Source organism: Pleurodeles waltl, chromosome 5, assembly GCF_031143425.1.
Source record: "Pleurodeles waltl isolate 20211129_DDA chromosome 5, aPleWal1.hap1.20221129, whole genome shotgun sequence".
Taxonomy (NCBI): Eukaryota; Metazoa; Chordata; class Amphibia; order Caudata; family Salamandridae; genus Pleurodeles; species Pleurodeles waltl.
Genome location: NC_090444.1, coordinates 573,944,169 through 573,963,519, shown reverse-complemented (window position 1 = coordinate 573,963,519; position 19,351 = coordinate 573,944,169). Strand labels below are relative to the sequence as shown.

The following is a 19,351-nucleotide window of genomic DNA, read 5'->3' as shown; positions in this document are numbered from 1 at the left end:
AGCCACAGCGGAGGTTCATCACACTCTCTGCCACTCGGACCCGAGATCCGAGCAAGCTGTGTGCCAATGAGTTCGGGATCAACATGATGATGCAGATTTTTCAGGGCTTAGATGGAGCCTCACCAAGTTAAGGCTGCTATTTTAGGCATTCAAGGTACACTTCACTCAATGTTTGTTATTGAATGGATCTTTGTTCTGGCTTTTGAAAGTAAAAGTTATTGCTTGAGTTACGTCTGATATTGGGGGAAATGAAACAATTGTAACGCAGTCACAACAGACCCAGCAGAGGTTATTGTAAAATATCTGTTATAGAGTTGGCAAATGTATTTCCCTGTGAACAGACTGTTTAGCATTAAATCATGATATACATACCCTGCACCCATCATTAATTGTGCACCTCGTCCTTCCATCTGTTTTTTCTCACCAACAGCAGCGCCAAATTTGAAGTCTCTGCACAAAAAGTAAAGATGTCATGTAATAAAGTGCATTCAAATGTCCTGTATTATTACTTGTACTCATAAGAGGCACTGCTAACCATATGTTCAGTTATTGTTTCGGGCTAATAATTGTTCACTGCTTGGCAATTGGTTTTCATTTACTTGTAGTGGGTTTGTGGATTCCTCATTATACCCAACACTAAGAATTAAACACTTCAAAACAATTTTGCATCTAGATGGCTGGATTTACACTTATAATGTGAGCTTCCACATCCGTTTCCTGATGCATCAAAGCCACGGCATGCAACTTCTGTGTTCCTCTCTCTCGAGTTTCATTCAGGTAGGTGTTTGCATAACTTATAATTGGGAAGCTTTTTCCTGAAAATCTATTCTTTAGGGGGTGGGACAGATATACTATCCAAGGTTTTGTGGAGGAAACAAGGGAAGTTTAAAGGATAACATCCAGGACTGATCATATTGGAAACTAGTGAGTGCACAATTCTACGTCAAGTGCTATACGTTCCATGTGATCTTAATAGAAACCAAGCAACACCATGGACATCTGACAGAAAAGCAGTCTATTCAAGATTCATCCAGAAGTGCAAGAGTGTGTGCCTATAAGGTCAGATTGTTTGTGAAGAAAGATTCGAAAGCCGAAAGCATACCTTGTGAAACGATGATACAACAGTATTCTGTGGTACAATGTAGTGGTGTAGGCGAAAAGGAGTGGCAATAGAGGAAAATTCAGAGGAGCGAACATTCCCTGGATCAATAAAAATATACGCTGAGTGGTTTCCGCTTCATATGTTTTTTATCAAGCCACCACCTTTAACAGTTATAAAAAGATCAAAAATCTTTTTGAAATTTTACTACAGTAGTATTCATTTTAAAGGACAAAATGAGCTCCAGGACCATAGTTTTCTTGTCCAATAAGTTTTCAGTACCATCCAAAATACAGAAGGGTCATGTTTTCAGCAAAACTGCATCACCAAATGTCAATGATATTTCTTTAGAGAAGGAACCTATGAGATTATATGTTTCAACAATCCAATGTATATTAGACAGGAAGAGATATGAAATCCAATCTATTGTTGTAAGCAAACACAAGTTTTTAAAACAATTTTTATAATTTTCATTGTTTTCAGCTTCTGAACAAACAACAAATCAGTTTCTTCGTCTCCTCACCCACCCTTTCAGTTCACATTATTAGGAAGCAGAATACAATTTGATCACAGTGAAAACTGTCATAAATCTGCTTTACATTTTGGAAAAGACTGTAGAATTGACCGCATATTTTATGCTATTTGTTTTCACATCCTCCTGCCTGATACACCCCTTCTTCAGCAGCATCACAGTGATCCATACCCCTAAGTTATACTATGAATGGAGGAGCTCCTGCATCCATCCACTGTCGGTCATTCCGTTCTTGAGGAAAGCGTGCTTGCATGCTGGGCCTTGAGATCCCCCTGCCATTGAATATTCGCTATCAGGTATTCCTGTATCATTCATTTCCCCACTAGTTAGGCAGCTTGGGAGGTTGGTTTTGTTTCCTCACCATTTGCCAAAATTTTACATGTTCGGATTATGTTCTGTGAAATTACTTAAAATGTACTGGTCTAAGTCATGTGGTGATCACCAAGCATTTCAAAGCCATTTTGGCTTCAATCTATCCTATGATTTCAAGATTATCCAGATCTTTCTGCCATCTGGTTCCCTGATATTTCAACTGGTCTAAGGTAATGACGAAGTGCAAACTATACTTTATCGATATGCCCTTCCTGGCAAGCTGTTCCGCAGTTAATTTAGGCTTGAGTGGTTTATACCCTGGGGCAGCTGTAAACTGACTTTTGTGCTTTAGGAGAGCATGATGAAGCTGCAATAATTATAGACTAGTGAGTTATGTAGGGAGTCTACATGCACAAGCTGCACAGAGGATTTAATGTGGCCACTGACTCTGAGAGAGATCAGGTTTTATTAATAGAAGCAGCAAATGGCAGCTAATAAATCTGCAGTTTTAAAGGCCTAACAGAAAATAACGTAGAAATGAATAGATGCACAGTTTAAATTTGTGGTGGACATTCGGGACTACGAATCGTATTCTGACATCAAGTTTAACATGAAAACATTATGCATTTATATTTGAGTGAATTATTTGTAAACATGAACCTAAAAAGTAGTATTTTCAAGTGAAAACAGTAGCAATAAAATGTATGATGAGTATTAACTGAGTATGAATTAAACATACTTATATTGTATTAAATGGCTTTCATAACATGAAAAATAAGTACACGTTTAAAAATATTGCTTTGATATAACATGAATAATGTTTTTAAATAAATAATTTGCTTGCGGATTTGATTTGAATTCATGGGAGCGCAATATTATTGTTTTAAATGTATTACTGTGCATTTCGGATCCGTAACTTGACCAGGCCTTAAGATTCATTTTGCACGCAGTTATGGAAAATTTTACTTGTTTATTTTATCCCCTCTTACCTGAATTCATTCTCTAGGCTGCAAATATAATGTTGAATGTCCTATTGTATTCCAGGAGAAGAGCATGTTTCAAGTTTAGCTAAGGTAACAATATTTATTCTAACTGCTGGATTGCAAATGACGATTCATGAAGCTCATGTGAAAGAATATTAGCTTAGTTTTTTGTGTGCCACAGTGAAAAGAACTGTAAGTTTCAAATTATTAGAAAATATAATATTTTAGAGGGAGCCAGATGAAATCATAGTGGGGAACATTGAAGATTTGCTGAGAAAATGTCACAAAGTTGCAGACTTGGTGGTGCCATCTACAATGATTGGATACTGAAATCAACACCCAGAGTGTGCTTTTTGGAAAGACCTATCAAGTGGATGTTGGTTATTTTAATTAGTGAAGAACTTTGGAATGGTGAGCAGTTCCTCTCTGAACCTTCTTGATGTCAGTTCACTCTTGTCTTGAAGCTGTCCAGAACCCTGCCTTAAGTCTGCCCTCTCATAATCCTACTCTAAGTATCCTGATGAGTTTTCTCATCATAGTCTTAATTGCCCAATGCAGTTTCAGTACTAATGTGCCCAACTAAGTCTGAACTGCTGATTTGTCCTATGTGCAGCTCTTGTTCTGCACCATCCTGATGCTGCTGTCAACTGACGCTGGAAAAAGGTGACCGCTCTGTTCGACGAATCAACGCTGTATGCTGTCCCATGTGGAGAGGTATGACTAAATGTGGTTTCTTCTTTCTTTTTTTAGCTTAGTTACTTACAGCAGCATATTTGTATAGTTATTTACCTTAAGTAGATGTTTTCCAAATTATTTTTGTCTTCTTTTATCTTTTCTTGTGCCTGCATGTGTTAGCCCGATCCCACACATCCTAGTCCCAATCCTGGTTAGTGTTAGGAAAGGCCAAGCTCTGAAATCATTTGTTCAAACTGTATTTTGATGATTACTGATGTCACCGTCATCTGCTTTGAAATCTGGTAATAATGTCCATATTGGGTCTTTGTCAATTTACATAATTATTTTTTGACTGTCTAACAGCATTGATGTTTAGTAGGGTAAATATTTTCAGACGATTTGGTCAGCCTATAGTTTTCATGTATGTTTTTAACTTTGTTTTGTGCACCATTTATATGACATTGATCTTGGGATTGTAATAAAGTTTTAAAACTTTATTTGTTTTTTTTTAGTGTTCAATTTGTTATTGTGTTTATTATTGTTCATGGTTTCATGTGAATGATTTGGGATTGTATGTTTCTGTCTACTACCTCTGTCACCAAGTCGAAATAATCAGTCGACCTTAGGGGGTGAGAATTTGTGATGGTGTCTCACCTGAGAGCGTGAGGTTTCTGAACCCAAGGTGAGAAGAAGACTTCCACTGGCGCTTCAGCAACTCAGACAACCTCTAACTTTGATATTCCTTTTACATCCCAGGGTTTAAAATTCCTAAGTCCTGTGAGAGCAAGGCACCCTGCTAAAGAAGGGTTTCACCAGTGGGCGTCGTATACCACTTATTGGTTTTCGGGGCCTGGTGCCAAATTATGAGCAGTACTCTAGTCAACACTGAGAGCCCCTGCAGTATGAAGCCACTGCACAAGCCTCCAAATTAAGTGCAAAAGGAGATCAACCTCCAGTCTAAAGGCTACGTCATTTCCATCCACTAAATCCAGTCGTTAATAATAATGAACTAGTCTGACCAAGAGTAAACATGGATATCAGGAACATTGAACCCACCATCATAAAACATCTGAATACACATAAAAAACAAACTTTAGGTTAATACCCTGCCGGGAAAGTAAATGGTAAGTTTGGTGCATGTATGGGAATCAAGAGAGTGTGATCATTTTGAACAACGCATCTTTGCCCATGATAAATATGAGTAATTGTCTCCCATGTCTCCAGGTTCCTCTGAATGTTAAGGAGGGGACTATATTTACCTCCCTGCACCATGTGGAGTTCACGGAAATGCAGGCTCTGCATTCAGGTACAGACTGAAACAACAGTCTCTCCTGCCGCCACGCTATGCCACCAGCCGTAAGATTGGAGAAGAGGCTGGACTCACTCTATTTCTGTGCAGATTGAAAATGGACCACACTCCACAGGAGACACCACATTGGCCACAACACAGATCCCATAATGTCCGACTTGATGACGGGGGCTAGGGCCATGGATTTCTTTCCACATCCAGGAAGCAGCAACTATCAAATGCCAGACAGGACCTGGGTCAATAGCCTGTGTACCCGACTGCCTGTTGTTGAGGAGGGCATGCTCGTATACCAGGCCTTGCACCTCATTGCCTGATGCTTGCGTGCATTGCCAGTGGCCCCTTCACACAGCCTGAAGGTACATGGGGGCATAGAGATGTGCCACAGTGGGCAAAGGCACAGTAATCATCTTCCATCCTTTGACTCCTTAGCCAGCTCCTGCTTATTCAGGCCAGACAGCACCCTATGTCAAGACGCAGGATGTGAGCGGTTCTGATTGGCTTCCAGTTGAGTTCTCCTGTTATGAGTTGACAGTACCATTGGACTCACTCCCAGCCCACTCCTCCCCAGATGCCAATGTGGCAACTCCCCTGTCCCCGGGCCCTATCACACCTCCAGTCCCAGCCACACCTCTTGGCCCAGCCACAGGAGTGGCACTAAGTCCGTGTCTCAGGAGAGGCATGTGCAGCCACAGCGGAGGTTCATCACACTCTCTGCCACTCGGACCCGAGATCCGAGCAAGCTGTGTGCCAATGAGTTCGGGATCAACATGATGATGCAGATTTTTCAGGGCTTAGATGGAGCCTCACCAAGTTAAGGCTGCTATTTTAGGCATTCAAGGTACACTTCACTCAATGTTTGTTATTGAATGGATCTTTGTTCTGGCTTTTGAAAGTAAAAGTTATTGCTTGAGTTACGTCTGATATTGGGGGAAATGAAACAATTGTAACGCAGTCACAACAGACCCAGCAGAGGTTATTGTAAAATATCTGTTATAGAGTTGGCAAATGTATTTCCCTGTGAACAGACTGTTTAGCATTAAATCATGATATACATACCCTGCACCCATCATTAATTGTGCACCTCGTCCTTCCATCTGTTTTTTCTCACCAACAGCAGCGCCAAATTTGAAGTCTCTGCACAAAAAGTAAAGATGTCATGTAATAAAGTGCATTCAAATGTCCTGTATTATTACTTGTACTCATAAGAGGCACTGCTAACCATATGTTCAGTTATTGTTTCGGGCTAATAATTGTTCACTGCTTGGCAATTGGTTTTCATTTACTTGTAGTGGGTTTGTGGATTCCTCATTATACCCAACATAGAAATACTAAGAATTAAACACTTCAAAACTATTTTGCATCTAGATGGCTGGATTTACACTTATAATGTGAGCTTCCACATCCGTTTCCTGATGCATCAAAGCCACGGCATGCAACTTCTGTGTTCCTCTCTCTTGAGTTTCATTCAGGTAGGTGTTTGCATAACTTATAATTGGGAAGCTTTTTCCTGAAAATCTATTCTTTAGGGGGTGGGACAGATATACTATCCAAGGTTTTGTGGAGGAAACAAGGGAAGTTTAAAGGATAACATCCAGGACTGATCATATTGGAAACTAGTGAGTGCACAATTCTACGTCAAGTGCTATACGTTCCATGTGATCTTAATAGAAACCAAGCAACACCATGGACATCTGACAGAAAAGCAGTCTATTCAAGATTCATCCAGAAGTGCAAGAGTGTGTGCCTATAAGGTCAGATTGTTTGTGAAGAAAGATTCGAAAGCCGAAAGCATACCTTGTGAAACGATGATACAACAGTATTCTGTGGTACAATGTAGTGGTGTAGGCGAAAAGGAGTGGCAATAGAGGAAAATTCAGAGGAGCGAACATTCCCTGGATCAATAAAAATATACGCTGAGTGGTTTCCGCTTCATATGTTTTTTATCAAGCCACCGCCTTTAACAGTTATAAAAAGATCAAAAATCTTTTTGAAATTTTACTACAGCAGTATTCATTTTAAAGGACAAAATGAGCTCCAGGACCATAGTTTTCTTGTCCAATAAGTTTTCAGTACCATCCAAAATACAGAAGGGTCATGTTTTCAGCAAAACTGCATCACCAAATGTCAATGATATTTCTTTAGAGAAGGAACCTATGAGATTATATGTTTCAACAATCCAATGTATATTAGACAGGAAGAGATATGAAATCCAATCTATTGTTGTAAGCAAACACAAGTTTTTAAAACAATTTTTATAATTTTCATTGTTTTCAGCTTCTGAACAAACAACAAATCAGTTTCTTCGTCTCCTCACCAACCCTTTCAGTTCACATTATTAGGAAGCAGAATACAATTTGATCACAGTGAAAACTGTCATAAATCTGCTTTACATTTTGGAAAAGACTGTAGAATTGACCGCATATTTTATGCTATTTGTTTTCACATCCTCCTGCCTGATACACCCCTTCTTCAGCAGCATCACAGTGATCCATACCCCTAAGTTATACTATGAATGGAGGAGCTCCTGCATCCATCCACTGTCGGTCATTCCGTTCTTGAGGAAAGCGTGCTTGCATGCTGGGCCTTGAGATCCCCCTGCCATTGAATATTCGCTATCAGGTATTCCTGTATCATTCATTTCCCCACTAGTTAGGCAGCTTGGGAGGTTGGTTTTGTTTCCTCACCATTTGCCAAAATTTTACATGTTCGGATTATGTTCTGTGAAATTACTTAAAATGTACTGGTCTAAGTCATGTGGTGATCACCAAGCATTTCAAAGCCATTTTGGCTTCAATCTATCCTATGATTTCAAGATTATCCAGATCTTTCTGCCATCTGGTTCCCTGATATTTCAACTGGTCTAAGGTAATGACGAAGTGCAAACTATACTTTATCGATATGCCCTTCCTGGCAAGCTGTTCCGCAGTTAATTTAGGCTTGAGTGGTTTATACCCTGGGGCAGCTGTAAACTGACTTTTGTGCTTTAGGAGAGCATGATGAAGCTGCAATAATTATAGACTAGTGAGTTATGTAGGGAGTCTACATGCACAAGCTGCACAGAGGATTTAATGTGGCCACTGACTCTGAGAGAGATCAGGTTTTATTAATAGAAGCAGCAAATGGCAGCTAATAAATCTGCAGTTTTAAAGGCCTAACAGAAAATAACGTAGAAATGAATAGATGCACAGTTTAAATTTGTGGTGGACATTCGGGACTACGAATCGTATTCTGACATCAAGTTTAACATGAAAACATTATGCATTTATATTTGAGTGAATTATTTGTAAACATGAACCTAAAAAGTAGTATTTTCAAGTGAAAACAGTAGCAATAAAATGTATGATGAGTATTAACTGAGTATGAATTAAACATACTTATATTGTATTAAATGGCTTTCATAACATGAAAAATAAGTACACGTTTAAAAATATTGCTTTGATATAACATGAATAATGTTTTTAAATAAATAATTTGCTTGCGGATTTGATTTGAATTCATGGGAGCGCAATATTATTGTTTTAAATGTATTACTGTGCATTTCGGATCCTTAACTTGACCAGGCCTTAAGATTCATTTTGCACGCAGTTATGGAAAATTTTACTTGTTTATTTTATCCCCTCTGACCTGAATTCATTCTCTAGGCTGCAAATATAATGTTGAATGTCCTATTGTATTCCAGGAGAAGAGCATGTTTCAAGTTTAGCTAAGGTAACAATATTTATTCTAACTGCTGGATTGCAAATGACGATTCATGAAGCTCATGTGAAAGAATATTAGCTTAGTTTTTTGTGTGCCACAGTGAAAAGAACTGTAAGTTTCAAATTATTAGAAAATATAATATTTTAGAGGGAGCCATATGAAATCATAGTGGGGAACATTGAAGATTTGCTGAGAAAATGTCACAAAGTTGCAGACTTGGTGGTGCCATCTACAATGATTGGATACTGAAATCAACACCCAGAGTGTGCTTTTTGGAAAGACCTATCAAGTGGATGTTGGTTATTTTAATTAGTGAAGAACTTTGGAATGGTGAGCAGTTCCTCTCTGAACCTTCTTGATGTCAGTTCACTCTTGTCTTGAAGCTGTCCAGAACCCTGCCTTAAGTCTGCCCTCTCATAATCCTACTCTAAGTATCCTGATGAGTTTTCTCATCATAGTCTTAATTGCCCAATGCAGTTTCAGTACTAATGTGCCCAACTAAGTCTGAACTGCTGATTTGTCCTATGTGCAGCTCTTGTTCTGCACCATCCTGATGCTGCTGTCAACTGACGCTGGAAGAAGGTGACCGCTCTGTTCGACGAATCAACGCTGTATGCTGTCCCATGTGGAGAGGTATGACTAAATGTGGTTTCTTCTTTCTTTTTTTAGCTTAGTTACTTACAGCAGCATATTTGTATAGTTATTTACCTTAAGTAGATGTTTTCCAAATTATTTTTGTCTTCTTTTATCTTTTCTTGTGCCTGCATGTGTTAGCCCGATCCCACACATCCTAGTCCCAATCCTGGTTAGTGTTAGGAAAGGCCAAGCTCTGAAATCATTTGTTCAAACTGTATTTTGATGATTACTGATGTCACCGTCATCTGCTTTGAAATCTGGTAATAATGTCCATATTGGGTCTTTGTCAATTTACATAATTATTTTTTGACTGTCTAACAGCATTGACGTTTAGTAGGGTAAATATTTTCAGATGATTTGGTCAGCCCATAGTTTTCATGTATGTTTTTAACTTTGTTTTGCGCACCATTTATATGACATTGATCTTGGGATTGTAATAAAGTTTTAAAACTTTATTTGGTTTCTTTTAGTGTTCAATTTGTTATTGTGTTTATTATTGTTTATGGTTTCAGGTGAATGATTTGGGATTGTATGTTTCTGTCTACTACCTCTGTCACCAAGTCGAAATAATCAGTCGACCTTAGGGGGTGAGAATTTGTGATGGTGTCTCACCTGAGAGCGTGAGGTTTCTGAACCCAAGGTGAGAAGAAGACTTCCACCGGCGCTTCAGCAACTCAGACAACCTCTAACTTTGATATTCCTTTTACATCCCAGGGTTTAAAATTCCTAAGTCCTGTGAGAGCAAGGCACCCTGCTAAAGAAGGGTTTCACCAGTGGGCGTCGTATACCACTTATTGGTTTTCGGGGCCTGGTGCCAAATTATGAGCAGTACTCTAGTCAACACTGAGAGCCCCTGCAGTATGAAGCCACTGCACAAGCCTCCAAATTAAAGTGCAAAAGGAGATCAACCTCCAGTCTAAAGGCTACGTCATTTCCATCCACTAAATCCAGTCGTTAATAATAATGAACTAGTCTGACCGAGAGTAAACATGGATATCAGGAACATTGAACCCACCATCATAAAACATCTGAATACACTTAAAAAACAAACTTTAGGTTAATACCCTGCCGGGAACGTAAATGGTAAGTTTGGTGCATGTATGGGAATCAAGAGAGTGTGATCATTTTGAACAACGCATCTTTGCCCATGATAAATATGAGTAATTGTCTCCCATGTCTCCAGGTTCCTCTGAATGTTAAGGAGGGGACTATATTTACCTCCCTGCACCATGTGGAGTTCACGGAAATGCAGGCTCTGCATTCAGGTACAGACTGAAACAACAGTCTCTCCTGCCGCCACGCTATGCCACCAGCCGTAAGATTGGAGAAGAGGCTTGACTCACTCTATTTCTGTGGCAGATTGAAAATGGACCACACTCCACAGGAGACACCACATTGGCCACAACACAGATCCCATAATGTCCGACTTGATGACGGGGGCTAGGGCCATGGATTTCTTTCCACATCCAGGAAGCAGCAACTATCAAATGCCAGACAGGACCTGGGTCAATAGCCTGTGTACCCGACTGCCTGTTGTTGAGGAGGGCGTGCTCGTATACCAGGCCTGGCACCTCATTGCCTGTTGCTTGTGTGCCTTGCCAGTGGCCCCTTCACACAGCCTGAAGGTACATGGAGGCATAGAGATGTGCCACAGTGTGCAAAGGCACAGCAATCATCTTCCATCCTTTGACTCCTTAGCCAGCTCCTGCTTATTCAGGCCAGACAGCAGCCTATGTCAAGACGCAGGATGAGAGCGGTTCTCATTGGCTTCCAGTTGAGTACTCTTGTTATCAGTTGACAGTACCATTGGACTCAGTCCCAGCCCACTCCTCCCCAGATGCCAATGTGGCAACTCCCCTGTCCCCGGGCCCTATCACACCTCCAGTCCCAGCCACACCTCTTGGCCCAGCCACAGGAGTGGCACTAAGTCCGTGTCTCAGGAGAGGCATGTGTAGCCACAGCGGAGGTTCATCACACTCTCTGCCACTCGGACCCGAGATCCGAGCAAGCTGTGTGCCAATGACTTCAGGATCAACATGATGATGCAGATTTTTCAGGGCTTAGATGGAGCCTCACCAAGTTGAGGCCGCCATTTTAGGCATTCAAGCTACACTTCACTCAATGTTTGTTATTGAATGGATCTTTGTTCTGGCTTTGTGAAAGTAAAAGTTATTGCTTGAGTTACGTCTGATATTGGGGGAAATGAAACAATTGTAACACAGTCACAATAGATCCAGAAGAGGTTATTGTAAAATATCTGTTATAAAGTTGGCTAATGTATTTCCCTGTGAATAGACTGTTTAGCATTAAATCATGATATACATACCCTGCACCCATCATTAATTCTGCACCTCGTCCTTCCATCTGTTTTTTCTCACCAACAGCAGCGCCAAATTTGAAGTCTCTGCACAAAAAGTAAAGATGTCATGTAATAAAGTGCATTCAAATGTCCTGTATTATTACTTGTACTCATAAGAGGTACTTCTAATCATATGTTCAGTTATTGTTTCGGGCTAATAATTGTTCACTGCTTGGCAATTGGTTTTCATTTACTTGTAGTTGGTTTGTGGATTCCTCATTATACCCAACATAGAAATACTAAGAATTAAACACTTCAAAACAATATTGCATCTAGATGGCTGGATTTACAGTTATAATGTGAGCTTCCACATCCGTTTCCTGATGCATCAAAGCCACGGCATGCAACTTCTGTGTTCCTCTCTCTCGAGTTTCATTCAGGTAGGTGTTTGCATAACTTATAATTGGGAAGCTTTTTCATAAAAATCCATTCTTTAGGGGGTGGGACAGATATACTATCCGAAGTTTTGTGGAGGAAACAAGGGAAGTTTAAAGGATAACATCCAGGACTGATCATATTGGAAACCAGTGCGTGCACAATTCTACGTCAAGTGCTATACGTTCCATGTGATCTTAATAGAAACCAAGCAACACCATGGACATCTGACAGAAAAGCAGTCTATTCAAGATTCATCCAGAAGTGCAAGAGTGTGTGCCTATAAGGTCAGATTGTTTGTGAAGAAAGATTTGAAAGCCGAAAGCATACCTTGTGAAAGGATGATACAACAGTATTCTGTGGTACAATGTAGTGGTGTAGGCGAAAAAGAGTGGCAATAGAGGAAAATTCAGAGGAGCGAACATTCCCTGGATCAATAAAAATATACGCTGAGTGGTTTCCGCTTCATATGTTTTTTATCAAGCTACCACCTTTAACGGTTATAAAAAGATCGAAAATCTTTTTGAAATTTTACTACAGTAGTATTCATTTTAAAGGGCAAAATGAGCTCCTGGACCATAGTTTTCTTGTCCAATAAGTTTTCAGTACCATCCAAAATACAGAAGGGTCATGTTTTCAGCAAAACTGCATCACCAAATGTCAATGATATTTCTTTAGAGAAGGAACCTATGAGATTATATGTTTCAACAATCCAAAGTATATTAGACAAGAAGAGATATGAAATCCAATCTGTTGGTGTAAGCAAACACAAGTTTTTAAAACAATTTTTATAATTTTCATTGTTTTCAGCTTCTGAACAAACAACAAATCAGTTTCTTCGTCTCCTCACCCACCTTTTCAGTTCACATTATTAGGAAGCAGAATACAATTTGATCACAGTCGAAGCTGTCATAAATCTGCTTTACATTTTGGAAAAGACTGTAGCATTGACCCCATATTGTATGCTATTTGTTTTCACATCCTTCTGCCTGATACACCCCTTCTTCAGCAGCGTCACAGTGATCCATACGCCTCAGTTATACTATGAATGGAGGAGCTCCTGTATCCATCCACTGTCGGTCATTCCGTTCTTGAGGAAAGCGTGCTTGCATGCTGGGTCTTGAGATCCCCCTGCCATTAATTATTCGCTATCAGGTATTCCTGTATCATTAATTTCCCCACTAGTTAGGCAGCTTGGGAGGTTGGTTTTGTTTCCTCACCATTTGCCAAAATTTTACATGTTCGGATTATGTTCTGTGAAATTACTTAACATGTACTGGTCTAAGTCAGGTGGAGATCACCAAGTATTTCAAAGCCATTTTGGCTTCAATCCATCCTATGATTTCAAGATTATCCAGATCTTTCTGCCATCTGGTTCCCTGATATTTCAACTGGTCTAAGGTAATGACGAAGTGCAAACTATACTTTATCGATATGCCCTTCCTGCAAGCTGTTCCGCAGTTAATTTAGGCTTGAGTGGTTTATACCCTGGGGCAGCTGTAAACTGACTTTTGTGCTTTAGGAGAGCATGATGAAGCTGCAATAATTATAGACTAGTGAGTTATGTAGGGAGTCTACATGCAGAAGCTGCACAGAGGATTTAATGTGGCCACTGACTCTGAAAGAGATCAGCTTTTATTAATAGAAGCAGCAAATGGCAGCTAATAAATCTGCAGTTTTAAAGACCTGACAGAAAATAACGTAGAAATGAATAGATGCACAGTTTAACTTTGTGGTGGACATTCGGGACTACGAATCGTATTCTGACATCAAGTTTAACATGAAAACATTATGCATTTATATTTGAGTGAATTATTTGTAAACATGAACCTAAAAAGTAGAATTTTCAAGTGAAAACAGTAGCAATAAAATGTATGATGAGTATTAACTGAGTATGAATTAAACATACTTATATTGTATTAAATGGCTTTCATAACATGAAAAATAAGTACACGTTTAAAAATATTGCTTTGATATACCATGAATAATGTTTTTAAATAAATAATTTGCTTGCGGATTTGATTTGAATTCATGGGAGCGCAATATTATTGTTTTAAATGTATTACTGTGCATTTCGGATCCTTAACTTGACCAGGCCTTAAGATTCATTTTGCACGCAGTTATGGAAAATTTTACTTGTTTATTTTATCCCCTCTGACCTGAATTCATTCTCTAGGCTGCAAATATAATGTTGAATGTCCTATTGTATTCCAGGAGAAGAGCATGTTTCAAGTTTAGCTAAGGTAACAATATTTATTCTAACTGCTGGATTGCAAAGGACGATTCATGAAGCTCACGTGAAAGAACATTAGCTTCGTTTTTTGCGTGCCACAGTGAAAAGAACTGTAAGTTTCAAATTATTAGAAAATATAATATTTTAGAGGGAGCCATATGAAATCATAGTGGGGAACATTGAAGATTTGCTGAGAAAATGTCACAAAGTTGCAGACTTGGTGGTGCCATCTACAATGATTGGATACTGAAATCAACACCCAGAGTGTGCTTTTTGGAAAGACCTATCAAGTGGATTTTGGTTATTTTAATTAGTGAAGAACTTTTGAATGGTGAGCAGTTCCTCTCTGAACCTTCTTGATGTCAGCTCACTCTTGCATTGAAGCTGTCCAGAACCCTGCCTTAAGTCTGCCCTCTCATAATCCTACTCTAAGTATCCTGATGAGTTTTCTCATCATAGTCTTAATTGCCCAATGTAGTTTCAGTACTAATGTGCCCAACTAAGTCTGAACTGCTGATTTGTCCTATGTGCAGCTCTTGTTCTGCACCATCCTGATGCTGCTGTCAACTGACGCTGGAAGAAGGTGACCGCTCTGTTCGACGAATCAACGCTGTATGCTGTCCCATGAGGAGAGGTATGAATAAATGTGGTTCCTTGTTTCTTTTTTTAGCTTAGTTACTTACAGCAGCATATTTGTATAGTTATTTACCTTAAGTAGATGTTTTCCAAATTATTTTTGTCTTCTTTTATCTTTGTTTGTGCCCGCATGTGTTAGCCCGATCCCACATATCCTAGTCCCAATCCTGGTTAGTGTTAGGAATGGCCCAGCTCTGAAATCATTTGTTCAAACTGTATTTTGATGATTACTGATGTCACCGTCATCTGCTTTGAAATCTGGTAATAATGTTCATATTGGGTCTTTGTTAATTTACATAATTATTTTTTGACTGTCTAACAGTATTGATGTTTAGTAGGGTAAATCATTTCAGACGATTTGGTCAGTCTATAGTTTTCATGTACGTTTTTTACTTTGTTTTGCGCACCATTTATATGACATTGATCTTGGGATTGTAATAAAGTTTTAAAACTTTATTTGGTTTCTTTTAGTGTTCAATTTGTTATTGTGTTTATTATTGTTTATGGTTTCATGTCAATGATTTTGGATTGTATGTTTCTGTCTACTACCTCCGTCCCCAAGTCCAAGTATTCAGTCGACCTTAGAGGGTGAGAATTTGTGATGGTGTTTCACCTGAGAGCTTGCGGTTTCTGAACCCAAGGTGGGAAGAAGACTTCCAGCAGTGCTTCAGCAACTCAGACAACCTCTAACTTTGATATTCCTTTTACATCCTAGAGTTTAAAATTGTTAAGGCCTGTGAGAGCAAGGCACCCTTCTAAAGAAGGGTTTCACCAGTGGGTGTCGTATACCATTTATTGGTTTTCAGGGCCTGGTGCCAAATTATGAGCAGTACTCTAGTCAATACTGAGAGCCCCTGCAGTATGAAGCCACTGCACAAGCCTCCAAATTAAAGTGCGGAAGGAGATCAACATCCAGTCTAAAGGCTACGTCATTTCCATCCACTAAATCCAGTCGTTAATAATAATGAACTAGCCTGACCGAGAGTAAAGATGGATATCAGGAACATTGAACCCACCATCATACAACACCTGTATACACTTAAAAACAAACTTTGGGTTAATACCCTTCCCATAGGAACTTCCTCAAGAGTGACTGTATATTAGTGAAAAAGTTAGGAGGGAAAGTAAATGGTAAGTTTGGTGCATGTATGTGAATCAAGATTGTGTGATAATTTTGAACAACGCATGAAACAGGCTGGCGGGAAGGGGGTCGGAATCCCCATGGTGGCGCTGCAAGCAGCGCCGCCATGGAGGATTCCCCAAGCCGGGGGAAATACAGCGGGAAACCGCCGGACCCGGCTGGGAGACCGCGGCTGTAACAGAATGCCATCTGAAGCACCGCCAGCCTGTTGGCGGTGCTTCCGGCATGACCGCCAGGGTTGGAATGAGGCCTTATATGTTTCAACAATCCAATGTATAGTAGACAAGAAGAGATATGAAATCCAATCTGTTGTTGTAAGCAAACACACATTTTTAAAACAATTTTTATAATTTTCATTGTTTCATCTTCTGAACAAACAACAAATCAGTTTCTTCGTCTCCTCACCCACCCTTTCAGTTCACATTATTAAGAAGCAGAATACAATTTAATCACAGTGAAAACTATCATAAATCTGCTTTACATTTTGGAAAAGTCTGTAGCATTGACCCCATATTGTATGCTATTTGTTTTCACATCCTCCTGCCTGATACACCCCTTCTTCAGCAGCCTCACAGTGATCCATACCCCTCAGTTATACTATGAATGGAGGAGCTCCTGCATCCATCCACTGTCGGTCATTCCGTTCTTGAGGAAAGCGTGCTTGCCTGCTGGGCCTTGAGATCCCCCTGCCATTAAATATTCGCTATCAGGTATTCCTGTATCATTCATTTCCCCACTAGTTAGGCAGCTTGAGAGGTTGTTTTTGTTTCCTCACCATTTGCCAAAATTTTACATGTTCAGACTATGTTCTGTGAAATTACTTACATTTTACTGGTCTAAGTCAGGTGGTGATCACCAAGCATTTCAAAGCCATTTTGGCTTCAATCTATCCTATGATTTCAAGATTATCCAGATCTTTCTGCCATCTCGTTCCCTGATATTTCAACTGGTCTAAGGTAATGACGAAGTGCAAACTATACATCATTGATATGCCCTTTCTGGCAGCTGTTCCTCAGTTAATTTAGGCTTGAGTGGTTTATACCCTGGGGCATCTGTAAACTGACTTTTGTGCTTGAGGAGAGCATGATGAAGCTGCAATAATTATAGACTAGTGAGTTATGTAGGGAGTCTACATGCACAAGCTGCACAGAGGATTTAATGTGGCCACTGACTCTGAGAGAGATCAGCTTTTATTAATAGAAGCAGCAAATGGCAGCTAATAAATCTGCAGTTTTAAAGGCCTAACAGAAAATAACGTAGAAATGAATAGATGCACAGTTTAAATTTGTGGTGGACATTCGGGACTACGAATCGTATTCTGACATCAAGTTTAACATGAAAACATTATGCATTTATATTTGAGTGAATTATTTGTAAACATGAACCTCAAAAGTAGTATTTTCAAGTGAAAACAGTAGCAATTAAATGTATGATGAGTATTAACTGAGTATGAATTAAACATACTTATATTGTTTTAAATGGCTTTCATAACATGAAAAATAAGTACACGTTTAAAAATGTTTCTTTGATATAACATGAATAATGATTTTAAATAGATATTTTGCTTGCAGATTTGATTTGAATTCATGGGTGCGCAATATTATTGTTTTAAATCTATTACTGTGCATTTAGGATTTTTAACTTGACAAGGCCTTAAGATTCATTTTGCACGCAGTTATGGAAAATTGTACTTGTTTATTTTATCCCCTCTGAGCTGAATTCATTGTCTAGGCTGCAAATACAATGTTGAATGTCCTATTGTATTCCAGGTGAAGTATTGATGTTTAGTAGGGTAAATCATTTCAGACGATTTGGTCAGCCTATAGTTTTCATGTACGTTTTTAACTTTGTTTTGCGCACCATTTATATGACATTGATCTTGGGATTGTAATAAAGTTTTAAAATTTTATTTGGTTTCTTTTAGTGTTCAATTTGTTATTGTGTTTATTATTGTTTATGGTTTCATGTCAATGATTTTGGATTGTATGTTTCTGTCTACTACCTCTGTCCCCAAGTCCAAATATTCAGTCGACCTTAGAGGGTGAGAATTTGTGATGGTGTTTCACCTGAGAGCTTGCGGTTTCTGAACCCAAGGTGGGAAGAAGACTTCCAGCAGCGCTTCAGCAACTCAGACAACCTCTAACTTTGATATTCCTTTTACATCCTAGGGTTTAAAATTGTTAAGGCCTGTGAGAGCAAGGCACCCATCTAAAGAAGGGTTTCACCAGTGGGTGTCGTATACCATTTATTGGTTTTCGGGGCCTGGTGCCAAATTATGAGCAGTACTCTAGTCAATACTGAGAGCCCCTGCAGTATGAAGCCACTGCACAAGCCTCAAAATTAAAGTGCGGAAGGAGATCAACATCCAGTCTAAAGGCTACGTCATTTCCATCCACTAAATCCAGTCGTTAATAATAATGAACTAGCCTGACCGAGAGTAAAGATGGATATCAGGAACATTGAACCCACCATCATACAACACCTGTATACACTTAAAAACAAACTTTGGGTTAATACCCTTCCCATGGGAACTTCCCCAAGAGTGACTGGATATTAGTGAAAGAGTTAGGAGGGAAAGTAAATGGTAAGTTTGGTGCATGTATGAGAATCAAGAGTGTGTGATAATTTTGAACAACGCATCTTTGCCCATGATAAATATGGGTGATTGTCTCCCATGTCTGCAGGTTCCTCTGAATGTTAAGGAGGGGGCTATATTTACCTCCCTGCACCATGTGGAGTTCACAGAAATGCAGTCTCTGCATTCAGGTACAGACTGAAACAACAGTCTCTCCTGCCGCCACGCTATGCCACCAGCCGTAAGATTGGAGAAGAGGCTGGACTCACTCTATTTCTGTGCAGATTGAAAATGGACCACACTCCACAGGAGACACCACATTGGCCACAACATAGATCTCATAATGTCCGACTTGATGACGGGGGCTAGGACCATGGATTTCTTTCCACATCCAGGAAGCAGCAATTATCAAATGCCAGACAGGACCTGGGTCGATGGCCTGTGTACCCAACTGCCTGTTGTTGAGGAGGGCGTGCTCGTATACCAGGCCTTGCACCTCATTGCCTGATGCTTGTGTGCCTTGCCAGCGGCCCCTTCACACAGCCTGAAGGTACATGGAGGCATAGAGATGTGCCACAGTGTGCAGAGGCACAGCAATCATCTTCCATCCTTTGACTCCTTAGCCAGCTCCTGCTTATTCAGGCCAGGCAGCAGCCTATGTCAAGACGCAGGATGACAGCGGTTGTCATTGGCTTCCAATTGAGTTCTCCTGTTAACAGTGGACAGTACCATTGGAATCACTCCCAGCCCACTCCTCCACAGATGCCAATGTGGCAACTCCCCTGTC

The 19,351-nt window shown here is 39.8% G+C and overlaps 1 protein-coding gene across 4 annotated transcripts in view; it reads right to left on the bottom strand.

The window, feature by feature from the left end:
• The window catches only part of LOC138295834 (uncharacterized), a 1,330,477-nt gene that overhangs the window by 131,598 nt on the left and 1,179,528 nt on the right, over positions 1-19,351 (bottom strand). For all 4 annotated transcript variants that reach the window (XM_069234393.1, XM_069234396.1, XM_069234394.1 and 1 more), the window contains 3 exons: positions 11,572-11,649; positions 5,967-6,044; positions 373-450 (listed from right to left, as the gene is read on the bottom strand). In XM_069234393.1, the coding sequence (XP_069090494.1) occupies positions 373-450; positions 5,967-6,044; positions 11,572-11,649 (234 nt within the window). The remainder of the gene's footprint in view (positions 1-372; positions 451-5,966; positions 6,045-11,571; positions 11,650-19,351) is intronic.